General features: G+C 36.5%; 2 protein-coding genes across 2 annotated transcripts; one reads left to right on the forward strand and one right to left on the reverse strand.

The window, feature by feature from the left end:
* Positions 1–4,631: 4,631 nt before the first annotated feature.
* Positions 4,632–25,617, forward strand: LOC128856804 (glutathione S-transferase theta-3). The gene is made up of 4 exons (XM_054092152.1): positions 4,632–4,953; positions 23,547–23,833; positions 23,946–24,081; positions 25,125–25,617. Exons 1-4 carry the CDS (start codon positions 4,839–4,841, stop codon positions 25,289–25,291), a joined length of 705 nt encoding a protein of 234 aa, XP_053948127.1. The 5' UTR covers positions 4,632–4,838; the 3' UTR covers positions 25,292–25,617.
* Positions 13,524–17,149, reverse strand: LOC128856803 (uncharacterized). The gene is made up of 3 exons (XM_054092151.1): positions 16,965–17,149; positions 15,107–16,239; positions 13,524–15,023 (listed from the first exon to the last, which is right to left on the reverse strand). The coding sequence occupies exons 2-3, from the start codon at positions 15,567–15,569 to the stop codon at positions 13,525–13,527; spliced, it is 1,962 nt and encodes a 653-aa protein (XP_053948126.1). The 5' UTR covers positions 15,570–16,239; positions 16,965–17,149; the 3' UTR covers position 13,524.
* Positions 25,618–26,566: the final 949 nt, after the last annotated feature.

The raw sequence follows: 26,566 nt of genomic DNA on the forward strand, positions 1-26,566 counted from the left end.
TCTGCAAGTACAAAAAACTGTTCATGAAATTGCGGATAGGTGGGCACGAAATACTGTCGCAAGAGGCAATAAAGTGCGGACTTAGTGGGGGAAAGTTGTAGGTTCCTCGCAGTGAAGAAGCGAAAAAGGTAGGCGACGTAGTTGTTGTTGTAGCAGTAATAAAACCCGTCAGTGTAGGGTATATCACCGGTCGTCTTCGCCTGCGTCATCTAAAGGTAGGCCCAGGAAACATGCTGTTTCGACAGGTTGGGTCCAGAGGAAGAGAGGTGTTAGATGAGTGGGTTTGATGGGGCATGTGGAAAGGTGGTTAGTTTCGTGCGGGGTGCCTTCGCATACCGGACATGTGTTTGGTATGTCGGGGTCGATACTGGATAGGTAGGAGTTTAACCTGCTACAGTATCCATAACGTAGGTGTGCCAAAGAGCTCCTCGTCTGCAATGGTTTGACTCCGATGACGGCATGCGGGGGTCGGGAGCTTAAGAAGGTGGTAAGAGTCTCCTGATGAATGTCCTTGATTGCCTGTCTGTACACTGTCCGATTCAGTAATTGGCGGCCCTTTTTTGTCACGGAGATCGTCCGTGGAGATGCCTCCTGACATGCCTGGGAGGTGGCTCAGGCTGCGGTAACACTCTAGCAAGAACTGCTTGCTGAGCAGTTTAATATGCTCCTTCACAGGTAGCATGTGGGCCTCGTCATATAGATGTTGTATTGGGGGCATCAGAAGACATCCTGCCGCAGTCCTTACGGTAGTGTTTTGGCAGCTCTGTAGCTTCGTCCACTGCGAATCACTGGTTCCAGGCGACCAGACAGGCGCAGCATAGTTTAGAACCGGTCGGCCTATTGCCTTAAATGTCAATAGCAACATTTCCTTGTCTTTGCTCCAAGTGCTGCCGGCAAGCGTTTGAGGATTTGTTGCGATATACTGTTCACTAGACAGAGCTAGTTTACTGGGGCGGCAACCCTTGGTCGGGGGAAAACCCGAGTCATTCTGGTAACGTAGAACCGGCTGCCATGGAAAGGTCGACACCACCCTGCGGAACTCCTTGCTTTATTTTTCTATGTTCAGAGATTTGGTCTCGAAATAGCACCGACGAATGACGACCAGTCAGGTAGTTGGCAGTCCACCTCTTCAGCCCTGGCGAGAGTGTCGACTGTAAGATATCATCTAGTAGCCTGGCATGACTGACTGTATCGAAAGCCTTTCTTAGGTCCAACGCTACTAGGACGGTAATCTCGCAGGGGGGGTTTTGGTTGAGCCCGCGGATTATCTGAGTGTTAATGACAGTGAGTGCTGTGGGGGTGTTGTGCACTCTTCGGAAGCCATGCTGGCGTGAGGCTGGGGTCAAATTTTTCGTGTAGAGTGGGAGTAGAAGAGCTTGAAGACTCTTCACTACTGGGGAAAGGAGAGTTATCGGATGATGAGAGTCCCCTTGATTAGCGGATTTCTCAGGTTTCAGTAGCGGGGCCACTCTCCCTGATTTCCAATTGTCAGGAATAATGAGAGTGGCCATAGACATATTGAAGACCCTTGTGAGGTACTTTACTCCCAATGGACCCACCTGTTTCAACATCAGCATGTTTAGTCCGTCAGGGCCAATGGCTTTAGATGGTTTCATATGGCTGATGGTTGGTGGCCCCCTGAACCTCATCGCTGGAGAAGGCAAGTGACGCATTGTTGTACTTTAGTTTGTGCAGCCGTCTGGTGACACTACGCTTGGATCGGCCGGCCGGAGGATGCAGAATGAATTGTCGCCTAAAAAATAATGGGAGTAAATTCCGCGAATCGGGTCCAATCTATATATATAAAAATTAAGCCGAAAAAAAGTGTGCATTTGTCTCCGGTAATCTCAGCAACGCGTGTAAGGAAAACAATGAAAGTTTCACACATTGTTGGTGTTGCTTTGGCAAAGGTTTCTGTGAAGTTTGGTTGAAATCCGATAACGCGTGTGTGTGCGGTGCGCCAGTTAAGTGAGTGTGTTTTTGCTATTTGCCGCACGTATTTTTTAGAACAGTTCTCTTCTCCTTCTCTGCTTTTTCGCAGAGATAATGTCGATAATTTAACTGGCTTAATGACTTTACAACCAAACTTTTGTCAAATAAGTCAAACGAAAGAACAGTTAATTCAAAGTATTTTCCCAAATTTGCCTCAAAATTACAAAAATCATAATTGGCTTAGTGAACGAGCCATCATGGCTGGCAAAAATAAAGATGTGAATGAAATGAATGCGGCTATTTTGGCTAACATACCAAGTCCAGAACAAACATATCGATCCGTTGACACTGTTACAAATCAAGATGATATTGTAAATTATCCCACTGAATTTTTGAATTCCTTTGATTTACCTGGATTACCGCCACACATGATAAACTTGAAAATATTAGAACTGATTATTATGTTGAGAAACATAAATCAACCACGACTATGTAATGGCACTCGATTAACAGTTAAGAGATTGATGAATAAAGTCATTGAAGCAACAATTTTGAATGGAAAATACTCTGGTGACGACGCTTTAATACCGCGAATACCAATGATACCATCGGATATGCCGTTGGAATTCAAATGTCTTCAATTTCCTGTTCGCCTTGCATTCGCGATTACTATTAATAAGTCACAAGGCCAAACTTTATCAATTTGCGGTATTGATTTAGAATACCCATGTTTTTCTCATGGCCAACTTTATGTTTCATGCTCAAGAGTTGGTAAGCCATCGGTATTGTTCATTTATTCAACAACGCATGGGAAAACGAAGAATATTGTATACCAAAGAGCATTACAATAAAAAAAGTAATAAAGTAAATCACATCAAACGTTTTTTAATTGGTACTACTATTCAAAACGTCTTTCATTATTTTTCATGCGCGAGAGTTTTTATAAAAAACACGCAGTATTTTTCGGCTTAATTTAATTAATTAATCTAGATTTTTTTAAAGACGACCAGCGGAACGGGCGGGTTTTCGCTAGTTAGCTTTATAAAAGTTGATGTATGACCGGTGATCCGCAGGTTTCTCGATCGAGATGATAATGAGCAAGTGGTCTGATGCAAGTGATAGCATAGGTCGCCAGGTTATGCTATTTATCAGACCGGCGCTAGCTTTTGCAGGAAATGGGACACCTTTATGACAGACAAGGAGTAAAGCCGACAACAGAAGAGAAAGCTGCAGAACGTCTGCATTCGTTAGAAAAATGGCAAAGCAGAAGGGACTCGTCTGTTAACGAACGTTGGAGCATACAATAGAAAGCGTGGATCATGTGTTGTTCTACATTTGTGTTAACGAAGAACGCCGAGCGCTTGAGTTATTCTTGGGTAAACAGCTGAGCCCAGACAGTTTAATAAATAACACAAGTGCATCAAATGACTGCGTTCCAAGCAGTTAAAAGTTTTGCAACGCGCGGAGTGGCAGCACAAAACGCAACCCTCGAATGGAGGTGGATTGCCTGCGAACTGACGACAAATCACAGACGCTCGAGTCAAGTGCTCACGACGGTATAATGTTAACACATCTCCCGATGTTTCTGTTTTACTGCATAATCAAAATAAACTATCGATAGTGTATAACCTGCATACGCCTATGTGAGAGGAACCTAGGAGCATGCCCCACATACCACTGGTGTAATGGCACAGGGACATTATAAGAGCCTATAACATGGAGCTGGCTACAAATATGGTGGACCATGACGTGGGTGAATAGTACTGCCTCATTTTATTGACGCTGTTCTAGGCCTTCCCAAAGTAATCATAAGGTAGCAGGAGTCTCCCTAGCATAGGTGGAGGGATTGTGTTTGTTTGTGATTGTGTTTAGTGGCTACATCATTCGACGCAGTTGACGACGGCCGCTGTAAGTGCGAAGGCAAAAAATAAATTGATTATAAAGGATGTATAGTCCCAGTCCACTTCGCCGTCTCACAAATTATATTTAAATTATATAGAAACCCCGGCACGATACCCAGCCTTATATAGGGTATTCCGAACAGTTTGGGGGTTGAAACTGATTTCAAATGAATTTTGCATTTAGAAAATACCGTTTTCTATTTTTTTATAATTTCATTAGAAGAAAAGTTATAGTACTGAGAGTGTGCCAATACTTTTTTGACTCACTGTATGTATACATACACATACATGTATGAAAAAAATTTGATTGACAATACAATTGTTAATGAAACATTTTTCATCTAACAGCTATGATGAAATGGAACAAATTGTTGTGGACGAAATAAAATATTGTGATGCTCATCTCGTTATTTTGCATTATTATTTTTTTAATTTCATAAACACACAAAGCTCACGATTCCAAAGCCACGAGCCACGGTCCCCTCCTGATATACACTTGCACACGCCCATGACTCCACACATGCAAAATCCTACATTGGGGGCTGGTGTGTTTATCTTTTTTAATTTAGTCATATACTTTATGTATTAAGAGTTATCGAACACAGGCATGGTAAATAACAACATGACAAGCAAAAATGCACTTCTAGGTAGTCGTGCAGGTACAGCAAGAGATAATGCAGAAAACAAAACGAATACGTAAATGAAAACATTCGATCAACCGGCTTTTGCAGGTGCCGCGGGCTACGGCTGGCTTCTCTAATCGGCTGTGCCATCGTCCACACCGGTGCGCAAGCGAAGCCCGTTAAACAATCGGCCGACGCATTTTAAACACTTGTTAATAACAAGTAGTGCTCAGTTTACTATAAACAACGATCGTAGACGGAGTCGATAATCGACAGTCGACAGTAGACAAAGTCACACAAGCAACCAACCGTTCCATTGAAAATTTAAGTGAATTTCTAAACAAAGTGCTTAACATATTATTAAGTAAATAACTTGGCCAAAATGCAGCCAATAAAATTTTATTTCGATTTTCTCAATCAATCGAGCCGTGCTTTATATGTTTTCATGGAGGCATCGAAAATACCATTTGAGGCGATACCCATATCAATACTGAAAGGCAAGCTAAATTATGTTTGTACTTTAACAACACAAATTATGTAAATACTAATGTATTCTGAGTGGTGTGAATAGATTCGCATAGGAAAATCGTATATGCACACATATATGTATGTATATAATTTAGTACTCGATATGTACTTGTTTGAGGGCTTGAATAAACGTTGAACACAGGATGAACTTGCAGGAAGTTTTTTATATACATATGTATTTATGTACATAGATTCGTCGGCTCAAAATCGATAGTCACAACATATTCGCAGCCAATGTAATGTAGCACCAAAAACTCGCGTGAGATAAGAATGACCATAAATGTGTGTGAGTGTGTGCAATCAAATTGGTTGCCAAATACAATTCAATTAATATTCAAAGGACTTTGTTTTTGGGAATTTGGCGCATTTTTAACTGAATATTTATATATATACATACATACATTCATTCATACGTAACATATTGCGACATATATGTACATACATACATACATATGTGTGCATATATTTTCTGGTAAACAGATCTATGCTTCAAATTGAATTTGTATTCATATAAACATTCATATAAAATGCACATATGTACATACATATATGTACGTACATACCTACATATATATGTATATCTAGGCGATGAGAAATCTACTGCGTTTTAAATGGAGGTGATATTATCTACTTATACATTCAGAATATTCATCCGCTCGCTTTTTATACAAACTCCCACATTCATAGCCCGGTAATTATTTTTTTATTTATTGGTTTATTTATTAAAGTCAAACATATGATACAACCATGGATTATTTTTACAGCGATTGACCTTTAGAACAGCCTGCTAGATAGCAGAATAAACAACAAAATTTAAATTATAATTACAGCTAGCAGTAAAGAAGTTGAAGTCGGAGAAGATATTAAAGAAGAAAAATATAAAAAATAGTAGCAGTAATAGGAACTAATTAAGATTATGAGAAATCATTTGAGTACAGCCAGCAATATTCGGGAGGTAACGAAGCAATTTATGTTTTAAGCGCAAGTCCTCTTTTTAATTAAGAGAGAAGAATTAAATGTTTAAAATTTTCGGGGTAAGTTATTCCAAAGACGGGCAGAGAACACAACGTATTGACTTTCTGTCACCAAACAACTGTATATCATCAGGACTAAGTGTAGCGAACGGCAAGATTTTGAAAACATAAGCCGATCTTTGAGACATCTTTGTTCCTGAGTAGTTATGGTCTTCTGGAGTAATCTAAAAATTTGAACTTAAGCCAGCAAAACGTCAAAAGATACAGATACAATTTTTTTCGCAAAAACAGAAATGTGATCATGACATTTTGTACAGTAAACATGGGTATATTCAGAAACGCATTATAATGCGCAACGTACTTTTGCAGTGTTGACAATGCGTTCAGAAATGCAAATATGGCAGTACTGCAAATGCATCGCGTTCCAAAATGCCATTTTTGTATCAAACGTCACGCATTATTTGCAGGAAAAATTTTAATACTGCCGCAGATTACGCTAATATGATGTCTGATGAAAAGTGAGTATACAACTAATTTTTTTAGCTTTTAATGCAAAGATATATTAAATATACGTTAATAAAACAATATTTTATTACATTTTTCTTGATTTTAGCGATTATCTAAGTACATCGGAAGTAAAGTTGCTTCTCAGAGTCCGACTGAGCATGGAAAGTGAATTTGCTTCAGGGAGGAGGAAAAAGAGTGTTTTGTGGAATAAGGTGGCGGAAGAAATAAAAACAGTGAATAAAGATTTGAAAATAGACGGGCAAATCGTGCAGCGAAAATTTTCTAATTGTTTCAAAAAAAGATTTTTTTTTTTTTTTTGAAAATTGGAAAAGTAATGAATTACAATCACAATAAATTAAAAAGCATTAGCGTCTAGGAAAAAAAGATTTATTTTTGGGAATTTTTCGTGATCTTCTTTTTAGCTTTACACGTCTTTTTTTTTCTTAAATTTAGCAAAAAACTATCACTTTTTACTTCAAATATATCGTCAACAACTAAACTCAATAATACTTCCATTTTAGTGTAAAACGCGTTCATAAATGCAACAAATCTTTTTGCAAATCGTCAACAAATCTATCAATTGCATCACTTGTCACATTGGCAGTGTTGCCAGCGCTGCAATTACTGCGTATTTATAATGCGTTTCTGAATATACCCCATATCTCGCATATTATTATACAAAACAAACCAGCGCAATACGGCCGCCGTAGCCGAATGGGTCGGTGTGTGACTACCATTCGGGAGTGCATAGGTTCGAGTCTCTGTGCATGAACGTCAAATAGTAGAAGAAGTTTTTTCTAATAGCGGTCATTCCTCGGCAGGCAATGGCGAACCTTCGATTGTATTTCCACCATGAAAAAGCTCCTCATAAAAAAACATTGGCCGTTCGGAGTCGGCTTAAAACTGTAGGTTTCGCCGTTTGTCGAGCAACATCAAGACGCACACAACAAATAGGAGGAGGAGCTCGGCCAAATTCCTAAGAGAAGTGTATGCGCCTATTATTTATTTATTTTACCAACTTCTTCGAAATTTCGCGTTAATAACGAATTAAATGCTTGAATGGAAACTTTACTTTTACGGAATTGGGATCTTCTCAAACTGCATTTCATTTGAAAATACGAATTAAAACCGTTCTTTGAGTTGATGGATAACATAACCCTTTTTTCATTACATATATGTATGTACTCGTATGCATACTTGGATTCCTCTAGATTTTACCAATTTTCTATTATTCGACCCATGATACACGAAAGAGGGAAGTTTTACTTCTACTTTTTTTTTTATTAGAAATCCGAGTTTTGGTAGTATCCAAGTCGTATCTGTACAAGGGGGTGGTACTAGAGCAACAACAACTTTTACAGGCACTCTTGTTTGGAGTTTGGTGGTTTGAATTCTCAAATTTGAATCAAATTATAATAAAATAAACAAAGCAACAACAAAAAACAGATCACCCTACATTTTTTGGAGTACGGGATTTTATTTCAAATATGTGGGATTATTATGGTGAAGCCAAAAGGCGAAAAGTGCTTGAGATATTTTTGGTGTTCGGTAAAAAGTAGACACAGCCTGCTAGAAGTTTAAATTGCTTAAAAAGTGAATCTGATAAAAATTCAGAAGCGGCGAAGAGTTTTCGGTTTGTTTGAATTAAATTTTTTTATAAATTTCTATTATGTATGTACATACATATACCCACATATACGAGTATATATAAAGTTGCTACTGGTAAATGGGTTAATGCCAGGGAAAGGAAATACGACACACAACACTTTGGTTGAAAATTGTCAAACTGGTTGGTCAATAGAAAAATTATAAATAAGAGATTGCAGATAAAATGGTTTGTATGTATGAATACCAATTGTATATGAAAATAATTTGTCCGTGGTTAACGTATAGCGAGTGCTTGCGCAAAAAGCATTGATAAATATTGGCAAAAAGCTCTTATCTGATAAAAAATTCAATTTGAAAAATAATCTTTAAGTGTGGTCTCTGATAGTCACTGGCCAAATTTATCAGAAAGTATTTATATCCGGCCAAGGACTGTCACTTCAGCAGCATTCCCCGTATATGTATGGGGAATGTTTATGCTGCTACAACAACAACAACAACCTCTTTTCCTTTGTGGATTCCATTCAAAAGGTATTTTTTTTTCTTTTAAGCCCACCAACCTCAAGGGATTCTAGTTCTTTCTTCCATTGAATTCCATCCGGGGCTTCGTGATCAGTTTTTCGTAAGAATCCATACAACACTAATATGAAAAGCAGAGGTTACAAAACACAGCCTTGAAGTATTCCTTTCACTATTTCAAATTTCTCCCTATCCTTTCTTTTGAAACGAGCGCTGCACTCTGCATCAGTATAGAGTTCTCCGATGATGGTCGTTATGTGTAATCTAATGAGTAATTCTAATATGTGTATCTACTTTAGTGGCGCCCTAACATCAAATTTCAGCAAGGTGTCATATGTGCCTTTAAAAATTTCCATCATTTAAGACTTTCATCTATGCCTACGTTCACTATTATGCACCCTTGCATCATAACAGTATTGTGTACCCTTTTCTAAATGAAGAATCCTAAATGAACACTAAGTGTCTGATTTTCTTGAGTATTTCATAAGGGTGAAGAAAATAGCCATTGTGTGTCAATTCTAGGGGAGTCTTGGGATTTCTGCCAGATATTACTATGATTTGAAGGTGCGCCAATGTAACTCAAGAGATGGGTTTGGACGTGACCATTCGGTAGGTTTCGGATTGAAGGCCAATATGCACATGAAGCATCAATCAAACATTTTTTCTAATAGCAGTCGCCCTTTGGCAGGCAATGTAAGCCTGTGAGTACAGTTATGTCTTGAAAGAACTTTCCATAAAAATCAACAGCCGTTCGGAAGCGGCATAAAACTGTAGGTAAAATGGACAACTTTGTAGTCGACTGTTAAAATAGCTAACTTTTAATTCAGTTATTTCAATTTTAATTGGTTTCAGAGTCATACACAAGTCACGTAGGGTTCTGTGAAATACAACATACAAAAACATTTGTGTACACAATTAATGTTATTCTTAAAAAAAATGAAACGATATGATTACGTACAGTGGCACAGTAAAATCTACATACCCCATTGAAAAGCGAGGTTTGGAGATTTCTGTGAACATTGTAGCATTAGAATATATTCCAAAAGAATCCAATCTAACAACAAACAACAAATTTTAACAAAAAAATTTTAATCCAAAAATATTTATTAACAAAAACAAACAAAATTCATTTTCCAAACACAGAAAAGTCTGCATACAGCTTTGTAGTGGAGTACACAAAATGCAGTTCTGTACTCAAACAGTGCTACCAATCACTTCAGGCGTCTTTACTAGATACCGTTAGTTAGAAAGAAGCTTAGTTCTTCGATATTAATATTGTAGCTGTGTTAATTTAACCAAAATGGGTAAAGAAATCTGTGTTAAAGTACGTGAGCTAATTGTGAAATATTATAAGGAAAAAAAATCTTTAAGAGAGATTGGAGAACTGGTCGGACATCCAAAATCAAGCATTCAAACAATTATTCGGAAATATAATCACACTAATAGTGTAGAAAACAAACCAAGAAGTGGTCGCCCACCTAAACTGACTCCTCGTGCTAAGCGAAAAATATTGTTAGACGTGCAAGAAAATCCAAGAATAACAGCAATAGAAATTGCAAAAACCCTGAAAAATCAGGATATTGCTTCAGTGCATCCAGAAACGGTGAGACATTTATTGAGAAGCAATGGAATCCACAACCGTGTGACTCGAAAGAAGCCATTCATCAGCAAAATAAATATGGAGAAACGAGTCGAATTTGCTAAGAAATATATTGATGCATACGAAGATTTTTGGGCTAATGTTTTATTTAGTGACGAAAGCAAGTTCAACTTGTTTGGCTATGATGGCAAACAAAAAGTATGGCGTCGAAATAATGAATCATTACTGCCCAAAAACTTGCTTCCTACGGTGAAGCACGGTGGTGGCTCCATAATGGTTTGGGGCTGCATGTCAGCGGCTGGGGTGGGTAATTTAACATTTATTGATATTAATATGGATCGCATGGTATATTTGAAGCAATCCGCGAGTAAACTGGGTCTTACGGCGGGTTGGTACTTTCAGCAAGATAACGACCCAAAACATACCGCTGGTGTTGTCAAAGAATGGCTACTATATAATGTGCCCCATCAACTTCATTCCCCACCCCAGTCACCGGATTTGAACCCCATAGAGAATTTATGGGATGAATTGGATCGCCGCATTAGGAAAAGGACAATTAAAAATAAACAGGACCTCAAAAATGCTTTACTTGAAGAGTGGAATTTAATTTCGAATAATTACACAAAAGTATTGGTAAATTCCATGCAAAATAGATTAAATGCTGTTCTAGAAAGTCGTGGCGGACCCATCAAGTATTAATTCTGTTGCCTTTTTATTTCCTTTTAAGTGAAACACATTCTTTTTACAAAGTATGCTGACTTTTCTGTGTTTGGAAAATGAATTTTGTTTGTTTTTGTTAATAAATATTTTTGGATTAAAATTTTTTTGTTAAATTTTATGGTTTGTTGTTAGATTGGATTTGTTTGGAATATATTCTAATGCTACAATGTTCACAGAAATCTCCAAACCTCGCTTTTCAATGGGGTATGTAGACTTTACTGTGCCACTGTATATACCTACATATACATATACTAGCGGACCCGACAGACGTTGTCCTGTACACACGTCTTTAATTCGGAAATTTCAAACGTTATTATTAAGCTACAACAATCTGGACCGTTTTGATGAAAATTATTATTAAAAAATTATTACAATATCTTACGTCATTACATATACGTGTATCACAATTCGACCAATCGATAGCGTGTGAGTATGTGTATCCATATTAGTGAAATGTAATGTCGACGCTGTGTTAGGAAAAAGATGTGTTTATTGTCACACTCCACTGACAAAATCCGTGAAATAAATAATAGCAGTCACTATATGTATTTGATTATAGACATGGATATTTCTGAGAGTTACGGAAAATTTTAAGCCAATGAAACGACTGATTACAGACACGAATATTAGCCGTGGAATGTGGCAATAGCAGCTTCGTAAATAAAAATTTCAACATTTTTTAATTCAAGGTGAAAAAGATTTCACTAAAACTATTTTATTTATAACATATATTTTTTAATTTACAAAAACTTAATTTATCGTAATGCGATTGGATGTACAATATTTTTGGTTAAGCCTTGAGGTGTATAAATAAACAAATTCGATGGTTTTCCAACTCTAGAACACGCAACATATAATTGGCCGTGAGAAAAACACGGATTTTCTAAATCTAAGCCACAAATTGTCATTGTTTGGCCTTGTGACTTATTTATAGTCATAGCATATGCCAAGCAGATTGGAAATTGTAAACGTTTGAATGGTATAGGTGAATCTGAAGGAATCATTGGGATCCGTGGTAGAAGTACAACTTCATCTTGGAATTTTCCACTTAAAATAGTGGCTTCGAGAATGTTGCCCATGATTTTTTTACAACTAATCGCGTGCCATTACACAATTTTGGGGCATTTAAATTTCGAAGCAAAATTATAGGTGAGCCAATTTTCAGCCGCAAATTATGCGGTGGCATTCCGGATAAATCTAGTGAATTTAGAAACTCTACAGGATAGTTGACAACTTCGTCAGGATCAACAACCGTGTCAATCGATTTAAATATAATTTCATCACCAGGCAATGACTGTTGTATTTTAAAGTTGATGGCGTCAACATCTAAATTTTTTGCGGCTAAAATAGCTCGCTCTCGCAGCCATACATGATTAGTATAATTATGTTTCAAATCTGGAAAGATACTTTCTATTAACTCATCTTTGGTAGCCACCATGTTGCAAAAATTCTCTGGTAGTCGAATATATTGTGTATCTTCATACAATGGAATTTTACCGTTGCCAATGTTTAACAATTGTTCAGCGAATCCTGATGCTAATGGATCATTCTGAAGTTGAACGCGCATATTAAGAGTAAGGCATAATTTAGTGACACTTCGCCATAAATAAGATTCTTTCAAACATGCGTTTATTTGGTCTGCATATGTCGCACGTGGAATGACTGGTAGTGTTTGTCTGAAATCACCAGACAGCAGAAGTAGAGCACCACCGAAAAGCCGAGCATTATTTCTGATATCTTTCAGAGACCTGTCGAGAGCTTCGAGCGAATGCTTGTGGGCCATTGTACATTCATCCCAGATAATAATTTTGCATTTTCTCAAAACTTCAGCCATGCCTGAATGCTTCTTTATGTTACATATTGCTTCAGGATTTGTATGAACATTCAAAGGTAATTTTAGTGCTGAATGGGCAGTCCGTCCACCATCAAGTAACGTTGCTGCAATACCTGATGAAGCAACGGCCAACGCAATATGATTTTGTGATCGAATGCGCGCAAGTATCAGTGAGATGAGAAATGTTTTACCAGTGCCACCTGGTGCGTCCAAAAAAAAGAAACCACCTTGTTGTGCTGTAATTGATACGTCAATTTCATCATATACATTTCGTTGTTCAGCAGTAAGCAATTGTTCATTATTAGCAACAAAAGTAGCCAAAGAAGTTTTATCGAACTGGTGTTCACGTTGAACATCGCTATTGATGATATCTACCGCTGGGCGGTTCGGCGCTGGCATTCCAAAATGGATGAGCGGCATGTTCGAAATAAGAATACAAATATCCTCAATCATTATTAATGATTCGTTGTATATTTCAGCGGAGAATTCAATATTAAGATTTTGATTAGCAATTCTAGTCCGATGCAAAATATCTTCACTCATTGAATCTTTATATTTGTTCCACAGAGCAGATGCGTCAGACGGAAAACACGTTGTTAATATTATTGAAAATAATTGCCGGATTTGTTGTGGAGATGAGCTCAGTGCTGCATCTGCAAGTGTGAGGTCCCAATGGTTATCATCCTCCAATAAATGTAACTCTCTACACGCATCGAAGAAAGTGTCGTACAAAATACCATTGACTTTTCGCAAATATTGGAAGGACGTTGGTCCAGGAATGTTAACCAGTAATAAACGCAAAAAAAAAACATTCGCGTTGCTTCGGATGAACTGTATATAATCGACCTAACGTATTTGTCATAAATAAGTCAGCGAATCCTGAGACTGGAGTGCCTCGTTTCCGCGGTTCCCAATTTTTTGATTGTTTATTCCATATAAAAAATTTAGGAACATCAGCGTATATTAATGTCCTTGCGAATTGACCAACAACATCTTGTCGACTACAAAGTTTAAAAAATTCAGTAAGAGTTGTTTTTGGAGCCGTTAAAGCCTGTTGTAGTGCAGTCTCTTCTGTGAAGTAAACACGTTGTCCGTTTTCAAGATGCACAGACAAATGTATCACAGCAGGATCCCTTTCATGGATAGGAAACGTAAAAATGCGCCAAATAGCTTCGTTGCTACTTATGTATCGACCCATTTGATAACGTGTTATTTCGTCATTGTCGTTTATATTTTGAACAGCAAATATAGCTTTATCACTACCTTTGTGAACATACTTACAAATGTATTTGATCGACTTCACTGAACTGCATAGTTCGACGTTAATGTGCGCTTTGTAGGTTTTGCACAGCAATGGTGAATATGGGACTACCCAGCGATTATCAATATCTACTATTACACCATTTGACAGACGTAATTCATATGATTGACCACCATTGTCTACGTCTCTACGTCGGTAAGATGGATAGCCATCAATATTAGTGATAGTATCAGTTTCACATGGTTTTGGAAAACGCTTTGTGCATTTTCCATTATCCATACATGGTGACATTATGTTTAGAGTACCACATGGACCATGGATCATATTAGTAGTAACAATGTCAAACAATTCTTGATCAATGTTCGGATCTGGAATTTCCGCTGAAATAATTTTGTCAATTTCTTCTGGGCGTATTTTATCCACCAACCAAATTAAAATATGCGCATGAGGTAAGCCTCGTTTTTGCCATTCAACCGAGTAAAGCCAACAACGTGTTTCACCAAATACCGAGTGATGAGTAATTAAATTCATCAAAGATTTTAATTTTTGTTTAAAAACACGTGCAGTGACATCATGACGGTGCATCGATGTTTGACCTGGCAACAGCAAATTTTTAATTTCATCCCAGTTTGGATTACACGTAAATGTAATAAAAAGATCTGGTCGGTCGTATGCACGTACGTAGGACATGGCATCTTGAATGTATTCCTGCATATGGCGCGGACTACCAATGTATGATGACGGGAGAATATATGCGGTCCCGATATTGTTGATGTTATTCGTTGCATCTACGTTACCGATTACGGCGTCACGCAAATGAATGTACTCCTCAGCACGAAGTTTTGCTTGATTAAATTTTATGTATCGTAATCTCTCACTTTCGATTTTTACATACATATCGACAATGTATTGATGAAATAGCTGTCTGCATCGGAGAATGTTATTGTCTTCATTAGCACGAATCATTAGTCGATATGCGTAAAAGTTCATAGAACTAACTTTCTTGTTCAGTTCTTCACCTGCAAATAAATATATTTATGAGATAAACAGAAATTATGGATTTAGAAAAAAAAATAATTGTTAGATAATCTATGAATTGTACCTGTAGTTGGATTTCTTTGTTTAATATTGATATAATATCCATCTTCTCCTTCCCAAAATATCAATGGATACTGCAAAGCATCGTAAGAACGATGATTGTCTTGAATTATTTGCACCGTATCATCTCTGCGTTGTATGCGAATGTCTCGCCGTTCACATGGGTCACCAGCCATAACAACTGCAACTTCATGAATAGTTGGAACATTATATGTACCTGCGTGTTCGCCATAGGGCACTTTGTCTGCTTTAATGACAATGACGTACTTGTCGTTTTGCAGTCTGTTAGAAAGAGTCTTGAACAATCGTATCAATTGGTTATGATTTTGCAAAAACGTTTGTAAAATATCCACAATTTCTCGTTCTTCCATCTGCTCTATATGGTTGTAAACACAGCGTGTATGTGATTGTTGCTCCTCATCGCCCATAAAGTAAATTTGTAGAAATTTTGGATCGGCATCAGGCATTGGAAGCAATGAACTAATTTGGTGGTATACCTGACCTTAAATCTTGAATGTAGATTCAAAATTACAACCATCTTCATTATGGACGATTTTTGTTGCTCCAAATGATGTCATTTGAAAGCATGAATTAAATTTACGAATTTTCCGCAAAAACAATTTCGATTGAGATGTGGTTCCGGCTAAAAGTATTTTTAAAGGTTCTGGTGGTGGATTTAGCGATGGCAGTGAAATTTTTCCAGACGCACAACATAAACCAACCGATTCACCTTTGTACTTAAAAGCATGACAATATTTACACTCTTTGTCCATACTACCTATCGTGATTAGTGCATGTGACGAATAGTCTATTTTAGGATCATATTCAAACGCGAGACGACTAAGTGATGCTCGTGTCAATGTTCGATTTTCGAGCACTTGCCGATTTTGATGTTCTCTCTGTGCGTCGGTCAGTCGTTGACGTGCCTCTCGTTGTCTTAATGTATTAGCATGAAGACGTCGAACGCGTTGCTCTGAATTTTCATTTGCTCGTGAACATGCAACTTGATCTCTGGAATTTACATTATCCGTCAAGAGTTCTTCAACTGATCTATTTAATCGACGATCATGGACCAATTGCGCATTCCGAGTACGTCGACCAATATTTTTCGCTCTTCCACGAAGACGTGGCATTTTTCTGTAAAAGAAAAATACTATAAAATAATGCATAACGAATATAAAAATAATGTAAAAAATTCATTATGAAATTAATGAGCTACTATCTGCGTCATTAATTTCTGACTGTTTCGAAATTAAGTGAAAAATAAAAATCCATCTAAATACAATCTGTATCATTAAATGTAGATGAATAAAAAAAACTTCTTTAAAGAAATGAATATATAAGTAAAAAAGCATATAATAAAATATTCATTATTATAAAATCTATAGCGATGAAAAATCTGTCCACATAAAAATCCGTGTGAATCAAGAGGCAAATATTGAAAGTAAATTTATAAAAATCCGTTTAATCAAACAATTAAATAAAAGTATAATTTTATGGATAACACAAAGAAGCTCCATATGTTGTCTATGAAATTTAACTTTTATTGAATTTATTAATTTTATGGATTTTTATTTATTCACTTGTAAGGTTTGTCTCTTTATTTGCACGGATTTTTATTTGGACGAATTTTTAATCGACACAGATTCTAAATTTCTAATATTTCATTTTATGCTTTTTTACTCATATTCATAAATTTTTTCTATTTTTTTATTCATTTCTATCATTTTATTTTTCACTAAGTCTTCTAACAGTTAGAAATTAATGACGCGTATAAAACACAAATAAATTTATAGGTTAGAGTGGTAATTAATCAACGCACGTGTAAATTTCATAAAAAAATTCATAAGAAATATACTCACTTCGATTCTGCACTAAAGTCGCAAAATGTATTGTTTTTTATGCACACTTCAAAACTTTTTTAACAATTAGTAACTGTTGATTTAATATTTGATTCAGCACGATGTTTAAATAACGCAATAATAACAAAATATTTCTCTCAATTCGATCGCAGCGCCAACTGTCGGGACAGACTGAAATTGAAATAAAGTATTATTTAATATTTAACGCTGCGATGATAGCGCAGTCTATCGGATCCAATGTGAAACATTCCAAAATTAACAACTACTTATTATTAAAAAATTAATTAAAAAAACATTTTCCAGGAGACCAAATTGTGAATCTAAACCATTCTCGAATCCCATTGAACACACACAAAAAATTTCATCAAAATCGGTTCAGTCGTTTAGGAGGAGTTCAGTGACAAACACACGAACATAAGAAATATATATATAAAGATATACATACATACATATGGCGCTATACTCATTTGCGCTTGCACCTTGGCCGAGCTCCTCCTATTTGTGACGTGCGTCTTGATGTTGTTCCACAAATGTTTACGTATATTTGTGTACCTAAATTAGAATGCCCCTTAAAGAAAATGAATTTTAGAACAACTCCAAAACTATGGTTCTATTCATATACATAAGTTCATATGTATGTATGTAGATATATTTGACAAATTATGAGCTGCATCCGTTTGTCATCTTTTTTGGGGTTGCACTTTGATTTTTATGCTGCGCTTAAAATTTAAAAACGAACAGAGATTTCCAAAATCTCTTAATAAAAATATCTAATACAGTATGATTTTCTCAATAATTAGCTTAATACTTCCTTGGCTTTGCTTTCAAAGCATTGCATTGCATAAGAAGGCAGCACAAAATTTTGAACCTTTTTACCAAGTTTTAATTATTTTTATACGGAACGAGAGGTGCTTTAATAGTCTGTGATTTTGTTTATGCTATAATAACAATAATAATGATAATAGTAAATATACATATATATGTATGTAGCTATGTATGTTAATATGTTAATACAGCGCCAATGGCTGCCTACGTGATCTGAACCGCGACGTTTGAGAGGCGAGAATACCCGGCCCAAAAGCGTTTAAATCTAGTGTATACAAACATATGTAAATATGAGCACATATATACCAATAAATGTATTTTATGCATATATATATGTATGTACATGTGCACATATAAAGGGTTTTTCAATAAGGGCGGGTAGATGTTGAAATGGAATAAAATGGCGTTTGCTGTGTGGCACGTAGCGCCGTCGTGCTGGAACCACATGTCGTCTAGGTCCATATGGTTCAATATGGGTCATAAGGAATTGGTTATCATCGTTGTGTAGCGCTTGCTGTTGACGGTGACCGCCTCACCAACGTCGTTTTCAAAAAAGTACGGATCAATGACGCCGCCGGCCTAAAATCCATACCAAACGGTAACTTTTTGAGGATGCATTATCACCTGGTGGACCTCATGTGGATTGGTGTCGTCCCATATACGGCAATTTTGTTTGTTAACACAGCCATTCATCCAAAAATGCGCCTCGTCACTAAAGATGATTTTTCGCCCAAAACTGGGGTTCTCTTCCAAACGATTCGAAGCCCAGTCAGCGAACAAACGGCGTTGTCTATGGTCATCAACTTTGAGCTCCTGGGTCAGTTGGATCTTGTACGGGTGTAGGCCCAAGACCCGACGCAAAATTCGCCAAGTTGAAGTCTGCGAAAGGCCAAGTTCTTGTGCACGGCGAGGAATCGACTGCCTCGGGTTCTGCTGTACACTTTCACAGACCGCGGCAATGTTCTCGGCTGATCTTTCGTTCCTTGAACGTACGGGTGTTGGCTGATTGTTTACTGACCCGGTCGTCTCAAATTTGGCCACCAAACGTTGAAGAGTCGACTTTGAAGGGCCACCACGTCTACCGAAAAATGGGCGCAATGCGCACAACGTTTGCGTTAATGAACACTAATTTTGATAATAAAGTTTTATCATTTGAACGTGCTGTTCGTGTAACTTACCATGATGATTTGGCATAAACAACTGAATAATAAACAAAAGATTTGACAGATGTTACCAAAACAAAATGTCTGCCACAGGACGCCAAAATCGACCCGCGCCAATTGAAAAACCCTTTACATATACATACACATACAAAATGATTGCATTATCAAACCTTCGTTGTTTTCGTTAGTTTTACTTTTGCTATTGTGATTTTGTTATCAAATCGTCGTTGAACTTCGCTTTTTGCTCAATTAAAAACATGCTGCAGTAACACGTAATTCTTACAAAAATGTGTCCCTCTTTTAAAAACGGACCAAAAAATCTTGTTTGCATTTCTGAATAGCAAATTAATTGTCTTAGCGGCAATCTGCGTGTTCATTTGTAAGCATACAGCAGATATGAACATACATATGTATGTATGTGTGTATGTAAGTATGAACACCTGTATGTAAGCCTTTCTACATGACGTTACTCGTATAAACGTACGTAGGCGCTTACGAAAATACTCGTAAACTGATAAACTTAGGTATCAACTGAGATTATATTTGCCTTCGATTTGACACTTTAAGGCAGATGGCAAACAAAAAAGATTTTTTATTGTTTACTTCTCTATATCTTTACTGTACAAACATTTCTAAGAATTTGCCATCTGTTCGGGCTTATAATAACTGTGGGTTGAAAGTGTTTTCGCACGCTTTAAAAAAAGGATTTAAAGCGGGTATAGAGTGGTGTAATTTAGCCAAGGACTAGTGTTGCGAGACACCTCAAAATAAAACGAAGTTCGTTTGTAGATAGTATTTTACAGGGACGTTGCCTAGAAGGGTGTTTGTAAATTCTTTTCCGCGTGGGCGGCCTTTGGTCCGCTCCAAAAAAATAATGCTCATCAGTCCAACTCCGACTACGCTATCCACAGTATTTTTGCGTGGAGCTCCGTTTCCGCTACAACTCAACACGACCCGTGTTTTCTACTCAGTCGTCACGCAGAACGACCCTGTAATTTACGCCAAAGATTGCGACGTTGTATTCTCAATATACCATATAATGCTCTAACGAGCATATTTTTCCGAAAGGCTAAGCCGTCTGAGTTAACTGTTTAGACCTTACCAGTGTCGTGTTGTATTTTGTATTTTGAATTTTGTGTAACCGCAAAACTAATATCGAAGTGTGAGTACTTTCCCCAGCTCGATCAGGATTGGTAAGGACCTCTGGACCCAGCTCCCAAGTATATATAATGAAGCGGAGAAAAAAAGATTTTGTCTAAGTTTGATGAATTTTGGCGAATATTGGTTTACGGGAATTTTAAAACAGTGCTGACCCAACGGTTCCATTTGCAGATATCTCGTCGGTTTGGATGCACATGGTCTAACCGGTACCTGCTTATGGTTGCAGGGGAAGTGTAAAGCCTGCATTAGCACGAGAAAGAAGATTCGCTGGCGAATTTTGTGGAGCTCGGTTGCAATTACTGTGACGATGAAGGAGGAGAATAACAGTGTTAGGTTTAATATTCACATTCTTTACCTTGGCTTAACAATAATCTCTATAGAAACTCCAATAACGGTTGTTGTCTCTGAAGAGGACGTTCATACATCCTTGAAAGGTCTTTAGGTCGACCGAAAAGCAAATAATTTATTATGGGTAGTTTTTTAAAGATAGAAATGTGTATATGTATGTTGGTTTTCTTTCATTTCTTGTAGAGGTATTACTTTCTCTGCAAGTGACATATATTTCTTCAATAGAGAAACCTTTGTAAATGTAAACACAACTCTCCCAAGTTGTATCGAAAAAAAGAGAAGAACGATCTAGAAACGGATAAAGGACCATCAATCAGACAAAACTTAAGCTGCAGTTAGTGGTGTCGTAGTCATAAGGACATAGCCGTAACCATTAACCTTAGCCGCAACATTACAACATTTGTCGACTAGTCATTCCGTAACCATAAACAGCAGATATTCAAGTAGAATTAATGACAACATTTCTATTTTATCTAAAAACACGGATAATTTTCCACCAAGACAATTTATTGTTGGTCGTTCATTTCTAAAATTCAAATTTTTATCGCAAATATCAAAACAAATGTAAAGTATTTCACAGCTGCTTACGGTTACGGGGAAACCCGAAATTCAAAAGATACATACGGCTACGGTTATGGTTATGCGGCACCTATAATCGTTAACAGTGACACCCCTAATTGCAGCTTTATATGCAAATGTATATGTATGTATGTACAAATATGTGAGTACAAAATACAAAGTATGAAAGTACAGAAAAAATAATAACTTTTTTGTGCATTTCTTCATTGTTGGAGTGTATTAAAACACTTTGTGCAAGCCTCTGAATATTTATTGAGTTTAAGAACATATTGACTACAATGTACATACATACATTTACATAAGTACATGTACTTATCTATGTATGTATGTGTTTTTCTTCGATAGCATTAACAATCTGTATGTCTTTTTGTACGATCAGTTAGTAAACAAATATCAGTGATAAGGAATGATGGTAAGAAGCAAATATATGAATGTGTGTATATGTGCACACAAGGTTTACGCTAGTTAGTTTCGAATCGCAACCGAAAGAGATCTTATATTGCCCTTTTTTACATTTTTGCAACTTCTTAAATCGGCAATAAACGGCGAAGTACACATTTTTTAATGCAGCAGGTGCCGATAATCGGTTTTTTCTAATAATAAATAAAGTTTTGGGCTACATGGAAAATTTGGAACATGATATGGTGCTGTACTTGACCAGATATACATATGTACATATGTACTATATAAAGAGTTTTCCAATAACAGGTGTTATTTTGAGTAGCCCGCTATTTTGGCAGATGTCACTTTTGAAACTGTCATTTTTTGATATTTGACAAGTAGAAACTACGTCATTAATAAAAATGGAGCGATACACGCTTAAACACCAACAACAAATTATTAAAATTCACCATAAAAATGGTGAAAATTCGGCAGAGACGGTTCGTAAAACTCGAACATTTTTGGGTCATCGTGAAGCACCTTGTCGGACTGCAATACAGAAATTGGTGAAAAAATTCGAGGTGTTGGGACAAGTTAGTGATGTGAAGAATAAAACCCGAGCACGTCGCTCAAGAACAGCCGAAAATATTGCTGTTGTAGCCGAAAGTGTTGAAGAAAACTCAGGGTTGTCCATTCCTCGTCGTTCTTTGGAATTAGGCATTCCACAAACGTCATTACACCGTATTTTGCATAAAGATTTGGGTCTTAAGGCTTATAAAGTCCAGTTAACACAAAAACTCAAGCCGGCCGATCATCAACAACGTCGTGTCTTTGCTGATTGGGTCGTTGAAATGCATGAAAATGATCCGGAATTCCATCGAAAAATCATCTTGAGTGATGAGGCCCTTTTCCACCTCGTTGGCTTCGTCAACACGCAAAATTGTTGGATCTGGGGCTCAGAAAATCCAAGCGTTATTGTTGAAAAGTCTCTCTATCCTCAACATGTGACTGTTTGGTGCGGTTTATGGTCCGGCGGAGTCATTGGACCTTACTTTTTCGAAAATGAAGCTGGAGCAACAGTTCCGGTGGATTGCGCTATCGAGAGATGAATGATGATTTTTATGGCCGGAATTGGATGGTATTGATCTGGACAACTTTCATTTTCAACAAGACGGCGCTACGTGCCACACAAGCAACGAATCCATTGATCTTTTACGGGAAAAGACCTCCAATAACACCTTTTATTGGAAAACCCTTTACTATATCATAAAAAATGTAGCATGGAATTGTGGAAAGTTTCTTTTATCTATACTATAAAGGTTAATGTCTGTACGTTGTCCGCGCATCACTACGAAACGAAAACATCAAATGACGTAAAAATTTGTATACATTCATATTTTCACTCAATGAAGGTTATAGGCATGCTTTTATGATGGGACTCCCTTCCCACAGCCTCCAGGCCGCGCCACCACTCTCATTCGTCAATAATAATCGAATATTTGCTTAAATTTAATCTAAAAAATCTTAGTTTTTCCTATTTCCCACTATTTATAGCACACTCTAGACTTCATAATCCGCATAAGCTGTTCAACTATGACCCAAAAGCAAAGTTCAAAAACGGTTTGAGATAGAAAATTAATAAAATAATTTTGCTTGGTTGTTTTGATTTTATTCAACGAGGCATAGAACGGATGCCGGGTAAAAGCATTTAAAATTACATTCGAAATTCAATTTCAGAGACAGGAAGGTGAATTATTTACTATTTCAGACTTGGCATGCTGAAAATAAATTAATTAAAATAATACCTGAAAAAAGCATTCGTGTCAACCAAATAATATTGTAATATTATGGTTATTAATAAAAAATTATTTTCTATGAAATTACTGCTTGTAATTCTTTTATATACATATCCTAAAGTCCTCAAAACTATTCCTACGCGAGCGGGGCCGCGGTTAAAGCTAGTACTTAATAATATTTTCTGAAGTGAATTACTTTTTCTTATGCAAGAAAATGTCCCCAACAAACTTTGAATGCATAAATTTATTACTTCGTAATAAACTTACATATGTTAATATATACATAAGATTAAATTTGTATATATGTATATATTATATGTGTCTTTCAGGTGAGCATTTAACCGGCGAGTTTCGTGATAAAGTGAGTCAATTCAAGCGGTTGCCCGTAATCAAAGATGAAAATTTCTTATTGGCCGAGAGCGTCGCGATTTTTCGACATCTAAATCGAGAGAAAATTGTGCCCGAACATTGGTATCCACGCCGTAATTTCGGGCGTAGTCGTGTTGATGAGTTCCTTGAATGGCAACAGCGAAATATGGGTTTGGCGAGCAGTAATTACTTTAAGCAAAAATGGCTCTTGCCTGTTCTGGACAAGACATCTCCTGATGAAAAGAATGTAAGTACATACATACTTATATACAAACGCACACACATACGCTTATATGTACAAGTAACGAATTTTTTCAGTCTATTGATATTTAAAACATTTTCTTTCTTTTAATCATTAGATCAATATTGCAACAGAACGTCTAAATCAATGCCTTAAAGATTTCGAAAATTTGTTTTTGCACAAGAACAAGTTTGTTATTGGTGACAACATTTCTTACGCTGACCTGATGGCGATTTGCGAAATTGATCAACCAAGTAAGCAATTCAACACAAAATTAACACAGGTTGAAGTCTAATTATTTATATACATATGTACTTACTCTCGCCATAAATTCTGTGGCAAATTTTACAATGCATGCGGCGAGAACAATATGCAGAAAAAAATTCTATTGTTTTGGCTTTGTTCGTATGGATTGTCTCCTCATAAATTATACTCAGTTTCGTGGCAATTTTCGCTTGTTCACAATGGGGTGGGGAGCTAAGGAAAATCCCATTACATTGATTGCATTACAAAAGTATGGTATAAGTGCAAGTGAGATTTACGAATTGCTGAAAAAACTTAATATTTTGAGAACGTTTGTTTTAAGTGAGTTTTCCTCAGAAAAAGAAGTGGTCGTCCTCGCGTGGTTCCAACTAGAGTAGCCATAAAATCCGTTCAGAGAGAATTCGCAGAAATACCCTTAGAAAGCAGAAAATCATGTCCAGGGAAATGAATGTAACGACCAGATCCAGGTCAAGACTAATTAGAGATGACCTCCACCTGTAAGTTTTTAGTCGCTCAACTGGTCATCTTTTGACAACGCGCTTGAAGAAAATTAGACTTGACAAGAGCAAGCAGCTTCTTCAATGGCACGCGGTCAACGGCCATGCATATATTCTCTTCACAGATGAGAAAATTTTCCATGTTTAACAAGTTTTTAATAAGCAATCTTCATCGATCTTCATCTTTGGTTCGAGCAGCGGCCTGAATGGCCTAATCGTTTGAAGGATTGTGTAAAAGCAAATGTTGACAATTTCGAATGAAAGTTAAAATTTTTGTTTTTTAATATTTATATGATTAAATAAAACTAAATCAGTAAAAAAGTAAATTTCATACCTATAACGGACTTAACTTGTAACAGAATTTATGGCAGGATTAAGTAGATCTGGTTCTGATTTTAACAAAACCCCAATTTTTGATATTATTTTATTTAACGGTAAATTCATAATTATTATGCAATTTTAATAGTTGAAATTATGACTTTTATTCTCCATCTTTGAATTTAAAGTTTTATTAATTACTTTTTTACAATTTGTAGAATTCATAGGATTCAATCCCTTTAATCATCATCCAAAGCTGTACCAGTGGTATGAGAAAGTCAGAGATGAGTTGGGCCCATACTACAAACACGTGGCAGATGAGTTTGATAATAAAATAAAAACGGCTGAAAAAAAGATACCTGAAGTTATGTATCTGCAGCAGTAGAACAAATTAAAGGAATGCCAAATGAAGTCAGAATATAAAAGATATTTATTTTTGTTGAGTTTCTGGTTCCGGCTGTAGAGCCTCTTTTTGTTTATTGTTTTGTTATTCAAATATAGAATAGTGAGTATAAAATATTTAAAATACTGAATTAACGATCTTTGTATATTATTGTATATTACTATAAGTTTAAGAATTTTGAATAGCTAAAACTTTATAATATGTGACTTTTTATACATACATACATACTATTAAGCTATTAATGTTATTTGTATTTTAATATTACCAAAATACAATACATAAAATAAAATATAGCTTTCATTGGAATATTTTTAATTTTTTATGCTATACCAATCGAGTCCTCGACGTATGGAGCGTTATTCCAATCACTCTTGCACATGATGCCATAAAAAGTGACCTTAGCTATGCAGATCACAGGAAACAAATGAAGGAGGCCAAAGACGGATCTCGTCTGGTTGTAATTTAATAATAATAATATTATATTATCATAATAAAGCCATGGCAATGATTAACCTAAGTGTACACGGTAGAGAAATCTCGGTAGAGTTCTACTGAAATATAGATCGTATCCCTCAAGTAAATTTACATGGTTTACTCTAAGAGATATTCACTCTAGCTAGAGTCGAAATAGAGAGTGAAGGTCCAGATTTTTATATAAATTGTACGCAGATCCCACACGTAGATTTTGATACTTTATTTCTTAAAGTTAGACCGTTAGTAAAAAAGCTCCTCAAAAAACCATCTGCCGTTTGGAGGCGGCATATACTGTAGGTCCCTTCATTTTGGAACAATATCAAAACGCACACCACAAATAAGAGGAAGAGCTCTCTGCCAAATGATGCCAACAATTAGTACAAAGAAATTATTTATAAAGTAAACTTACCGCAGTTTCAACTTTTCTCAATAAATTTAAAATTCAATGCTGACAACTAACAACTCAAGCCGGAGCAAACTGTAGTAGATATAACACTACAAGGCGAAGGTGGCGTCTTCCTAAAACAGTTACTTTATTTTTAGCGATTTTGACAAGTCTGACGCCAGTGAGTGGGTTGGTAATATTAGGTCTGTTAAAGTAAAAATTAGCCAGTCACTTGGTAGTAACTTAACTTTCGGAATTTCTCTCTCAAAGAGAAAAATATCAAAAAAAGTACATGAACGCAAAACCAGTAACAATTTGTTTTTACGAACAGCTGATTCAATTTTTGGCAGGAAAAACTAACAACACACAAACTAATAAAAACGAAATGTTGCGTGTTA

The sequence above is a fragment of the Anastrepha ludens genome, chromosome 3 (genome assembly GCF_028408465.1).
Source record: "Anastrepha ludens isolate Willacy chromosome 3, idAnaLude1.1, whole genome shotgun sequence".
NCBI classification, from domain to species: domain Eukaryota; kingdom Metazoa; phylum Arthropoda; class Insecta; order Diptera; family Tephritidae; genus Anastrepha; species Anastrepha ludens.